At 42.4% G+C, this 12037-nt stretch overlaps 1 protein-coding gene across 4 annotated transcripts in view; it reads left to right on the top strand.

Annotated features, from left to right (window-relative positions):
- The window catches only part of DIS3L2 (DIS3 like 3'-5' exoribonuclease 2), a 262106-nt gene that overhangs the window by 101597 nt on the left and 148472 nt on the right, over window positions 1-12037 (top strand). For all 4 annotated transcript variants that reach the window (XM_054040303.1, XM_054040301.1, XM_054040300.1 and 1 more), the window contains 2 exons: window positions 5992-6098; window positions 7232-7479. In XM_054040303.1, coding sequence (XP_053896278.1) covers window positions 5992-6098; window positions 7232-7479 — 355 coding nt within the window. The remainder of the gene's footprint in view (window positions 1-5991; window positions 6099-7231; window positions 7480-12037) is intronic.

The following is a 12037-nucleotide window of genomic DNA, read 5'->3' as shown; positions in this document are numbered from 1 at the left end:
AGAAGTGCATGTTGCGGGTTACTTGATGTTTCCAGTATCTCAGAGAAGGCCATACCAATGGTGGTTACAGAATCAAAATATCCCACCTTTTAGTCCCCTATATTAACTATTAAATCATGCTGCTGCTCCTTTTGATTGTCCATTAAAAATGAATCATTGTTCTAGTTTGTGTTATTGAAGTGCATAATTGCCATTCTCTACATATTTGTGTAGTTTTTATGGAATTTTCTTATTTACAGTACATGGCTCTTTATATTGGGATAGACAAAGCTTTGAAAAACACTTCCTTATTGAGAGTGGTGCACCATCTTTGAGATTAAATCTACTAACAACCGATTTATTCTTGTTGAAGTCACTTTGCTGATGTTCTGGTACAGAAACATTAAGTACCTAAAGCTGCCCAATTAAACAAACACCAGAGAAGTGAAAAGTCTATTACTGCATTAGCAAACAGCAAATGTTTCCTGCTCTTGAGTCATATGTACCAACCAATCCGTGTCGTATAGGAGCACCTGGATTTGAAGTCCAGGTTCTGTGTTTGGAACTGGATAAATCCCAGTAGTGGCTACAGTTGGGAAAGTCAAGTCCATGTGGAATAGGCTAGGTTGTTTTCTTTAAGATTTTTATAGCTGAAGTAGTAAGCATTCAGTAATTGTTTCTTCTTTCCATCCCGTGAGGGAGAATTTTTTTTTCCAGTCAGTTGTTTTTGAGACTTGAAACTCTGATATATTTTCATTTGCAAGTGGATATTGCATCTTTAATTGTGTTCCTGCTGGAAGGAATTGCAGTTTTCCATGGTGACCAGCGCGTACCTGGAGAAAGTAATTTTGGATCTGTCACCACTAATAAGGATTCTAGTCTGATGGCTGTAGGGCCGCTTTGGCCACCTGTTAGTGTCATGGTAATCTGATTGTACAAGGACATTTTGGGGGGTGGTTTTTGATAAGTTAGACCATCAATGGTTGCCAGATACATCTGACTACATATGAGAACTGTTCAAGCTGATCTTTTAGAGAGGGATGCGAATGCCACAAGTGCTGAATCTAATTTGCTGATAATAACATAACTAATTTGAGAGGTGCAGTTAGTGCCTAATTGTTTCAGTAAAGCTATTACCATTTTGGTTTGTCAGATAATTGCGGAAAGGAAAACAAGGGGATTATAACAGAATTACACTGGGTTCTTGCTGCTGACGTGTGTTTTCACTATAAGATAAGCTTATGAAGTATTGCCCAAGCTAACCTAGTAAATCTTTCTCAGAAAACATGACATTTCAGAGGGTGGAAATATTGAATGGCCATTGGATAACCACTACAGTAAAGGGGTCAGAATAATTCAGTTTTGGTTTGCTATAAGGCAAAGAGCTTCTTCCCACCCCCACCCCTTTGTGCAAAAGCCACCTTCTTTCAGATCTTCTCTCTCCTTTGAGAATGACCTCCGTAGTTCCCCCACGTGTGCACCCCAGGTGGGTGCTCACCTCTGCTCCAAACTCTGGCCCCTTTAGAACAGCATTTCCCAGTAGGGCCAAATGAACACTGCCTGGTGCCAATGGAGCTGAAAGGGGCTTTTAGAACAGACTTGAATGCCGGTTCACATGTCTGTGACAAAGCTGCCTACAGCAGAACTTCTGTGCCAGGTCCTCCTTGAATCCTGGCAGGTCTAGCCCTCTCGTTGCGTCTCTCCTTTCTTCAGCCACAAAGGAATCTTTTTAGTGCAGAAGCCTGGGATCTGACCGCTCAGACCAGGTGGGTTTCAGATCTGTGACATCCACTCTGCCTCAGAGGATACTACTATTTCATCCAAAGTGGCTAGAGGTTTGCCAGTTTGCCCATCTCCTTGGGGCATCTTTGTGCACGTGTCTTTGTCACTGTTGTCCTTTAGTCCATTTGGTGCGATCCTTTTGGTAGCAGCCTTCTTCTGCCTCACGTTGGCCAGCTCCTGCTCGGAGGTTCACTTAAGCTTGCATCTTTTTGCTCATTTTATCCAGGAGCCCCAGGGCACAATGTTCCCATCTCATCCCATCTCCTGTTTGAGAAGCATCACCCCCACTAGCAAGTATGCCTTTCAAGTACAGATGTTGATAAGGAACGTGTATGGGAACGAGTGGATTCAGGATTGACTTCCTTGACTTCTCTTGAAGATTTGGTCACAGACTCCAATCTCTTTGCTGGATAAAGTAACAGAGGGTCCTGTGGCACCTTAAAGACTAACAGAAGTATTGGGAGCATAAGCTTTCATGGGTAAGAACCTCACTTCTTCAGATGCAAGTAATGGAAATCTCCAGAGGCAGGTATAAATCAGTATGGAGATAACGAGGTTAGTTCAATCAGGGAGGGTGAGGTGCTCTGCTAGCAGTTGAGGTGTGAACACCAAGGGAGGAGAAACTGCTTCTGTAGTTGGATAGCCATTCACAGTCTTTGTTTAATCCTGATCTGATGGTGTCAAATTTGCAAATGAACTGGAGCTCAGCAGTTTCTCTTTGGAGTCTGGTCCTGAAGTTTTTTTGCTGTAAGATGGCTACCTTTACATCTGCTATTGTGTGGCCAGGGAGGTTGAAGTGTTCTCCTACAGGTTTTTGTATATTGCCATTCCTGATATCCGACTTGCGTCTATTTATCCTCTTGCGTAGTGACTGTCCAGTTTGGCCAATGTACATAGCAGAGGGGCATTGCTGGCATATGATGGCATATATAACGTTGGTGGACGTGCAGGTGAATGAACCGGTGACGTTGTAGCTGATCTGGTTAGGTCCTGTGATGGTGTTGCTGGTGTAGATATGTGGGCAGAGTTGGCATCGAGGTTTGTTGCATGGGTTGGTTCCTGAGTTAGAGTTGTTACGGTGCGGTGCGTGGTTGCTGGTGAGAATATGCTTAAGGTTGGCAGGTTGTCTGTGGGCGAAGACTGGCCTGCCTCCCAAGGTCTGTGAAAGTGAGGGATCATTGTCCAGGATGGGTTGTAGATCACTGATGATCACTTGCATCTGAAGAAGTGAGGTTCTTACCCATGAAAGCTTATGCTCCCAATACTTGTGTTAGTCTTTAAGGTGCCACAGGACACTCTGTTACTTTTTACAGATTCAGACTAACACGGCTACCCCTCTGATATCTTTGCTGGATGAATCTCTGGCTGATGGGCTCAGGATTCTCTGGTGAGTATGGCTAAGGCATTGAAACATGGAGATAGCGTTCTGCCTCAAGGACACTGGTTTTCAAGGGCCTCTGATTGTCTCTGCCTGTGGTTGACGGGGTAGATTCTACCAGGTGCCACAGTGAGAATTCATGCTTCCAGTAGGCAATTCTGTGCTGTGTGGTTCTGTGCTCAGCTTGCGAATATCCCATGTGTGCACGTGCACAAGCCATGTCTTCTGAGAACAGGTTACTGGTTTTACTTGTTCTTTTTTGTCCAAGTGGTAGGCAAATTTGTCTCAGTTGGAACAGCTGATAAATGTGAATGACTTTGTTGAGAAATGGGAATCTGAAGGTAAGGTGTAAAAGAGACAATTTCACAAAGTTTTACCCCCATCCAAGAAAATATTCCTAGAATGTTGTTCCCGGAAAATTTTCATAGTAGTTGTCCTTGCATATATCTCATTTTTTCCTACCGCATGTTGGCTGCAGCGTCACACTGAAAAGTAAGTTTTGTCTTCCTTGCTGTTGGTCTAATCGGTCATCCAGCCTGCAGACTGTGTTCGGTGGTCAAACACTCATGACAGTAAATCCCTGTGCTTCTTGTTAGGCATGCTTTAATATACAGTCTTTGGGAAAATACCAAGCTAGTTCACCTCCATCATCTGCTAGTGTTTCTTAATTTTTGGTCATCACATCCTGTGCATTAGGATAATTACTGTCTTTTTGATTGCAACATTATAAACTCAATATCATTAACTAATTATTAGGATGTGTTGTTTGTATGTACAAAGCATTATCTTCATTAAGATTATCTCAGGCATGTAGAATATTCTTAAAAATTCACGTTTAAAAACAGCTTTACTTGCGTTCGGCTTTTCAAAATTGTTGCCTGATATGATCTCTGTTTCGCAGAAATGTTAAATGTTGCCTTGCTTTATCCTCCCTGTTGCTTAGGATCATAACCACAGTATTCTCCTATTTTAAAATTGTTTATTATCCAAGCAATTTTTTCAAATTTGTTTGTCAGCCTGACATCCATTGTGATTTACCCTTCACAGAATACTATTGATGGGTCAATTTAAGGTCAGATGATCTGGGAGGAAAAGGGGGTTACATTTTTAAAAAGGAGAGGGATTTATTTATTTTTTTTACCCCTTTCCCCTTCTTCCTTTCACAAACTCTTCATAAAAATTCCTCTTTGCTCAAACTCTTCTTAAAAATTCCCTGTTGGGCAGAGCATAAGCCTGAAGAACTTCATCCCAAAAGGCAGTTTTCGGGGAAAAGTTATGAAAATGGATGTATCAATATAGGGATAGCAGTTGCTGCCAAATGACTGCTAGTATAATCTCACCTAACGGCAAAATGTTCCATGTATGGAAGTTTGCCCATCGGTGAATGTACCCTTTGGATGGCAGTGCACAGCAGTTACCTACAGATCTGTCTGTAAACATAAGGGCAGTCCTCTGTGTTCCACATTATCTCTGAGTCTGAGGCAGATTTCAGTCACGTGGAGCTGACTGACTTCTCTGTCCTCTTGGCAGCTGCAGCCTTTCCCAGTCTGAGACGGCTCACCATTCATCCATCATGTCACCAGCAAGTTCCATTGATGGGAGCCTTGTTGGATAGATGGGCATCTTGCGTGGGCCTGTATCTCTGCTTTAAAAACTCTGTCCTGGAGTCTTTCTAGTCTACATATGAGCATTTTTGGCATCCTGCGGAACACATTCTTCAATCATGTATTACTTTGTGTCTTTCTCTTGTTCCTTTTAAGAAAAGACCATTGACAGTTACTTTCCCTTAAACTCGCGGCCAGTGGGCTGGTCCTTTTTGGAAAACAATATTCTCCAGAACAATCCGGATCCTATGTTAAGTGAACATGTCATAGGTAGATGGGAGTTTCAACACCAGGGGAAGAACGAGGAGTGTCTCCTCCCCTAGATATACAATAAAGGTTGTGTTTGTGTTTCCATTCTAAAGGCACTTTCAGAAGGATAAAAATTGTAACTTGCCATTCCAGAGCCCACCCTCAAACTTTTCTTACCAAATTAAAGATTGCATTAGCAGTTTGTAAATACCAGACGCACTAACATGTGCCTCTTACCTGTGATGGATACTTGCATGTTTTGAAACTCAAAACTAAAATTTGGGTGGCAATTGGCTTAAACATTGCTGGTATCTGGTGAAGGAAATTAACAGGAAAAAAGAAGTAAGTGGCTATTGGTCATATGAGGCGAAGTGATTACTTTTCTCAAGGCTTTTTAATACCCCTGGTCTGTGGCCGAAGAGTGTCAACTAGGGAGATGTGGTTTCAATTTCTTTTTAGCCCACGAAAGCTTATGCCCAAATAAATTTGTTAGTCTCTAAGGTGCCACAAGTACTCCTCGTTCTTTTAGGATAAATATGTATTTTATATCCCTGCATAAGGTTTTTCAAAGGAAATTAAATATTAAATGAATGTAAGTACTTAAAGGACTATTTATATAATGTTAAGTTAATGACACCAACTAAGAAAAGCCAGGAAATTCAAGCAGTTTTTTTTTTTAAGTTTAATAAATAGAATGTGTTTTCCACTATTTTGTTTGTTATGGCTGGTATAGATGTACTTGTAAAATTTGGGCTTATTTTGACTTTGTTTTGCAGATGTGCACAATAAGTGAACATATATCTGTTCTTCATTGTGGCCTGGAGAAATATTACATGACATTTGTTGCTGGGGTATTTTGACATTCAGTCACATTTGTTCCCTTCAGTTAAAACTTGTACTTGAAGTTTGGATAAGAATTGACAGCAAAAGACTAAAGCAAATTGATGATGGAAGACGTACCAAAGTAACCCCCCCCACCCCCCGCTTTGTTTCCTATAGTGAAGGACGCTGAGAGTGGTTGTGCACAAGGTGCGAAGCAAGAAGATGTTTCCAAGGTGAACAATCCAAGGCTTCTTCAGGAGAAGTTTCTTCAAAGGACAGCAAAGGTAACGTCTCATCGGAATAACAATCTATCTTTCATGTCAGAAGGGCTTGAACAGCATTATGCTCTGCAATAGCCCTGCCTTTGGCCTCCCTTCAATCTTCTGCTAGTGCTCATTGAATCCGATTCCCTTGTGTAGGAATATTTTCTTCACAGTCTGATAAAAACTTGAGTACCGTGCCATTTTTGCCAGTTACCCTGGTTTAAAATGCACGTGTTCATTATACAACATGACTTAGCAACATTCAAAGAGGGTTTGGACAATTATATGGATGCCAAGAATAGTGAGAGCTCTCATAATTAATGATAACAGTTTTGGAAGGGATATTAAACTTCACGTTTAAGGTGCTCTCTAACTATTAAGAGACAGGATGAGATCTATGTGAGGTCAGGTTATCCCACACCTACTGCAGGGGTGTCAGAAACATCTGGTTCTGGCTATTGCCAGAGACAGGGTGCTGGACTAGATTGTCCTCTGATCTTAGCCAGTATGGTGATTCCTATGTTCCAGATTTCACTAGGAGGTGAAGCTTCAGCCCTTCTAAAAGGATTGCTCTGAATAAACTCAGACAATTAGCGATAATATTTCTGCTTGTATCCAGTGATTTATATGGGTCTACAAAAAAATATACCCTGAATGAACACATTCGTGGAAAGTGACATTTAATGGGATGCAATTTATTTTATTATCTAAGCCTTTTTGTATAAAGCCCTAACTCTGGAGAAGCACAGGGAAAACATTTCTGCCAAACTCCCCGCAGTGTGCCCTTTCCTCTCCCGTAGTTAGCATTGGCTCCACAGAGGCACTGGTTTTGGACTGGTGAGTATACAAGTGGAAGATTTTACAGAAGTGACTTGTGCATTTTGGCTAATGTACAGCTGCTGCTTGTCTGGTTTTGTTCGGTAATTAAGAAAAGTGCCTTAAAGAGCGAACACTTGGGAGACACACAGTTCCACCATCGCCATGAGCAAGATGGCAAGTTTTGTTTGGCTCAGGAAATCACTTTGTAAATGGCCACTGTTTTAAAAACAAAAACAAAAAAAGGTGGCGGGGGCTCTCCTTTCACCATTATTCTGTTACAGGAAATGAAAGTTTCTCTGATGGTGATAATTGTAGAAATCCTGTGATTGTTCTAGGTGGTCTGTATCTTGGAGAGGAAGCATTCCAGAGCAGCTACAGGCTACATCAAACTGCTGGCAGACAAAAGCAGTGATCTCTTCAAGAAGTGCGCCATGTTCTCACCTGTGGACCACCGAGTGCCTAGAGCCTATGTGTCTTTGGCAGACTGCCCTCCGGACTTCATGAGCCGGCCTGAGGACTACTCCAGTACGCTCTTCATCTGTCGGATTGTGGATTGGAGGGAAGACAGCAACTTTGCAATAGGGTATGTGGGTATTAGCAGATCTGGAGAAAAAAGAGGTTTCTCTTCTGGACCCCTAATTGGACTTTATTTGGATATGTGCTACAAGCGCATTAGACAAACAAGACAAATATCTTGCTGCTAGTATTCTACAGAGTGGCCCCCTGCCATGTCTCAGGATAGCTGCATGCTGGTTAAACATTATGGCTCTTGGCTATATAAACTTCTGGCTTCCTCTGGGTGCTGCCAGATAAGTAACTAATCTCTGCAATGTGCTAGGGCCCTCACAATGCAAGTGTAGAATAGAGGTTATCTGTCTCAAGGAGTGGAACTAACTGTAGCTAAGCAGAGAAACAGACCGGCTTAACTATTATACTAGCTGGCTTTCCATGCTATGTGCTTCTCTTCTCCCCCCGCCCTTTTCGTCAGAAGATTTCAGTCTGCGTCTTCATTTTACTCCTGCTTCTCGTTATCGTGAAGGATGCTCTCTTCAGCAGTGCAGGGGGAATTCTTGAGGCTCCGTTAATGTTTTCTTTCATTGGGCGATCAGTGCTTCTCTTATCTGTCCTTTTGATGTGCAGTATTGTGCATCCTGATTTGGCTACTTCAGTAGTTTCCAAGATGTAAAGGGTGTTGTCAGGAAACCGAACTGAAGAAACTTTCCATGATTGTCTTGGTACAGAGTGGTTTCCTCTGGGACTCTGCTATGACTTCAGTAAGAGCCCTGGGGAGCCGGTCGTGTAAAATCTTGATGATTGATCTCAACTTTCACAAAATACATTTGTTTAAACACTGAAATAGAGTGAAACCTTTGAGAGGCCCCCAAAGGGCCTGGTAGTTTTCTGGCTTTTACTAAATGTGGCTGCATGACCCTGCCAAATTAATAGAGAGGGACCATGGAGGGGGCCGAGATTTTATTTTTGGTTAGGATAGGTCTTTGTGGTTAGCAGGTGACAACAACTCATCATGTACTTGACTTTGTGCACTTTCCAGATGTACCTGTTAGGCCAGGGGACAAAATTAAGAGTCTATGATTTGTTCTCAACTCCAGCCTGGGCTCTGTTGTCTCAAGGAATATCACTTTGTCTCTCTTGTGTCTGTTTCTCTATCAGTAACATGGGGGTAGCCATCTTTTTGTAAAATGTTTTGAGATCTTTGAATGAAGATCACTTAATAAATGGACAATATTTAAAAATCATTATTGAGAGAATAGAAGGGGGCGGGAAATATGGTATTCTACTTGTTTTTCCCTTTTGGCTAAAACTGGATCCATAGTGATGTTTTGACCTTAATTCTTATAAAGAAAAAGGAAAATTAGTCCATTAGCTGTGACCGTCTCTTGAAGATTTTCTTGGTGCCTCATGGACTCTCTCCAGAGAGTAATGGCATAGGTCTTGCAGAATCAAGCAAACAAGTGTCAGAACAATATCATCGTTAGCTAAATGTGGCCCTCTTGCATTCAATTCTTGCTCAATTATTAATCTATGACATTATGCTTGTGTGTGCAGGTTGGCACAGTACTGTGCTCAATGATAGAACATGAGAATTGCAATGGGTGACCAGACTCTTAACATAAAATTCCTTCTACCTATTGTAGACTGTGATCAAAAGATTCATGTTTTTATTTTGAAGTTAAAGTGCCTCCAAAGTCACCTCTATTAAAAATTATAGGGAACCTTATAAGAAGGCCTGATAAGGACTGCTAAGGGTCTATGTTAGAGGGGACCTAGACTGAAGAGGAACCAGTAGGTCTCGTTTCTACATTCTGCACCACAGCTGCCTGACGGGAAAAGTCTTAGAGGATCTGCAAATCTCTCTCTCCTCCCCTGAATGCTGTGGAATCTACAAGTAACTTTCTGTAGATGTTGCCAAACTCCGATCGGTACAACACTCTCCTTTAGCTCATCCTGCATTTATCCCCAAATGAGCTTAAACAAAAAAAAATAATGGCCACTACATGTTGGGAAGTATAGTTGAGATATTTCTGAAATGCACCATCCTTCATGAGCAACATCAAGGTTCCCAAAATGTTCTCTTTCTTCATGAGCAGCAAAGAGTCCTGTGGCTTTCTTCATGGTGACTGTGTGTGTCGTTGGACCCATAAAATGATGGGTGAGCTAGGGGACTTGGCAGAGGACATTGTTAGCTGCTGCTCAACACTCCAAGTTCAAATGCCACCTCGAGATTTGTTGCTACACATTGTGGGGAAAACCTGGCAGCATCCTGGAGGTGAAAGTTTGGGGAGGGGGTTATTTTTGTGACTCTTGAGTGCCACCTGGTGGTCAAAGGTGAGATTCTGTCTCCTTGGAAGAAGGCCGCATTGTCATGCTGGAAGTGTGGAGTTTTTGTTTTGTTTGGAACAGGTGGAGAGAGAGAGAGAAAAAAGAAGGAAGGAGAGACTATGATAAAATGGATACAGATACATACGGAGATGGTGATATCCATAGGATGCACAGGTAGGGTGACCAGACAGCAAGTGTGAAAAATCAGGACAGGTGGTGGGAGGTAATAGGAGCCTATATAAGAAAAAGACCCAAAAATCGGGACTGTCCCTATAAAATCGGGACATCTGGTCACCCTTTGCACAGGGATACCCACAGCTCTGCTCTGGTACATACCTTTCCCATAGAGTAGTATTTGGAGTGATATTACTGGAGAGAAATGGCATTTAATTTTCTCCACGTCAAGCAGTGGTTAAAACAAACCAGCCTCTAAGCCAACCTTTCCCTTTCCAGACAGATGAGAGACAAGTGTCAGATACAGGTATATTCTAGGGTACTTGTGTTCTTGTGATCCAAGCCAGTACCTGTAATGTTGGCAATGAACCTTCTCCACGGTCTGTGATCTGTCACTTTCTCACTGCTGCTGTCTGTTCCTTAGAGACTGGCCAAGTGAACTCCTATCTCCCAGCCCCCCGTATGGTGCTGGGTGAGTCTATTAAACAATAGCAAAGTAAAATGTTAAAGCAGTGGCTCCATCTACATTAGCTTTTAGACACAATGACAGATGGGCCCACGTGACGGTATAATTCAGGTATGCAGTGTTGTTGTGACTGTGTCGGTCCCAGGATATTCTCTGTATAATTCAGGGTCTTAAATGTTTGTCCAAGTGACAATAGTTGTCATGGAATTTCAAATAAAATGTAACCTTGCAGTCTGCCCTTTCACTTCTTGTAGGGCCAGTTTAGTGTTTTGAGTTCCTGGAGTCTTTTTTATTCCTTTCAAATCCAAATGTATTTCGACTGAAGGGAAAAGACCAGATTGCCATAGGCAGCCCAAGGCCGGCAGCAAGATGAAATGCAACAGTGTTTGCCTGCTCATTCTTCCTATTCGTGCAGGATTAAGCAGACTGATGATGTCACAATTAGAGTTACAGAGCAGAGGAGGCTCAGGCCATGTCTACACTAGCAAGCCTAGAGCAGCATGGCTGTACCGATGCAGCTGCGCCGCTGTAGGATGGCTTGCGTAGCCGCTCTACACTGACGGGTGAGAGCGCTCCCTTTGACAGAATGAAATGACCTCTGCGAGCGGCAGTAGGTACGTCAGTGGGAGACACTCTCCTGCCGACATAGCGCTGTGCACATTACCACTTACGTCGCTCAGAGGGGTGGGTTTTTTTCACTCCCCTGAGCAACATACGTTTTCCCGATGTAAGTGGTAGTGTAGACATGGCCCCAGGTAGAGGGTCATAGGAATTTCCAACGATGGGAGAAGTTGGATAAACTAAGGCTATGGCCAGGTTCCAAAATGTCTCCAATAACAGCAGAACCCAAGATGTGGCCATGTGTTATGGTAATTGAGTACTGTAGTCCATAGAGCCATGCGATAGTCTGAACAGTCTTGCCAAGTCATCTGAAGTGGACAAACCAAAGCTTTTGAAATAGTCTGTCCTGTACTGGCCAAGTTCTTTAGTTTTGGTCATTGTGATTCAGGAGAGTAATAGAGGAAGATCTGTGTACACAGACCATCATTTCAACCCTTTATCCCTTTCCTCAGTTTAGGCTGAGAGGCCAGAGAGATGCCAGTCTGTGGTAGGACAGGTGGGACGCTAGAGCAAATGTGATGCCTTGACTTTGTCAGGATGAATAAGTAGAAAATGGAGAGTTTTTTGATTTGAGTTTTTTTTTAGTAACCAGGTGGTTAAGGAAGAAAAGTTACATATGGATGGCAGGTGATGTTATTTGAGCCAATATTGCCAAGCCCATTAAACCTAAGCACCTTCTAAGGGTTGTGTGGAACACTACTCAACAATGCAAGATTGACTTTAAGCGATCACTAAAAAATCATACCTTGAATCACCTTTCTTTCATGACACAATTCAGTGTTCAGTGACTGAGCCTTGCAGCATGTAGTCAAAACATTTTGCACTTTGTATGATCTTCTTAGACTTTCAAGCGAGGGAGGTCTATATTTTTGAAAGGAGATATCCAGAGACCTTCTAGATGCTGCAGGAAGTGGTGCTTATGATTTGGTTGGGGGCCTCCTTTATACTGTGGCCAAGTGCAAGGGGTGCTGGCCAGTAGCTCTAAGATGGATAATTACAATTTCCTGCCTAAATTTCTACTGCAGTTTCAGCTGAGTAT

This window comes from Malaclemys terrapin, chromosome 9 (assembly GCF_027887155.1).
Source record: "Malaclemys terrapin pileata isolate rMalTer1 chromosome 9, rMalTer1.hap1, whole genome shotgun sequence".
NCBI lineage: Eukaryota > Metazoa > Chordata > Testudines > Emydidae > Malaclemys > Malaclemys terrapin.
Note: the sequence above shows the minus strand (reverse complement) of the source record. Positions and strands in the feature narration are given on the sequence as shown.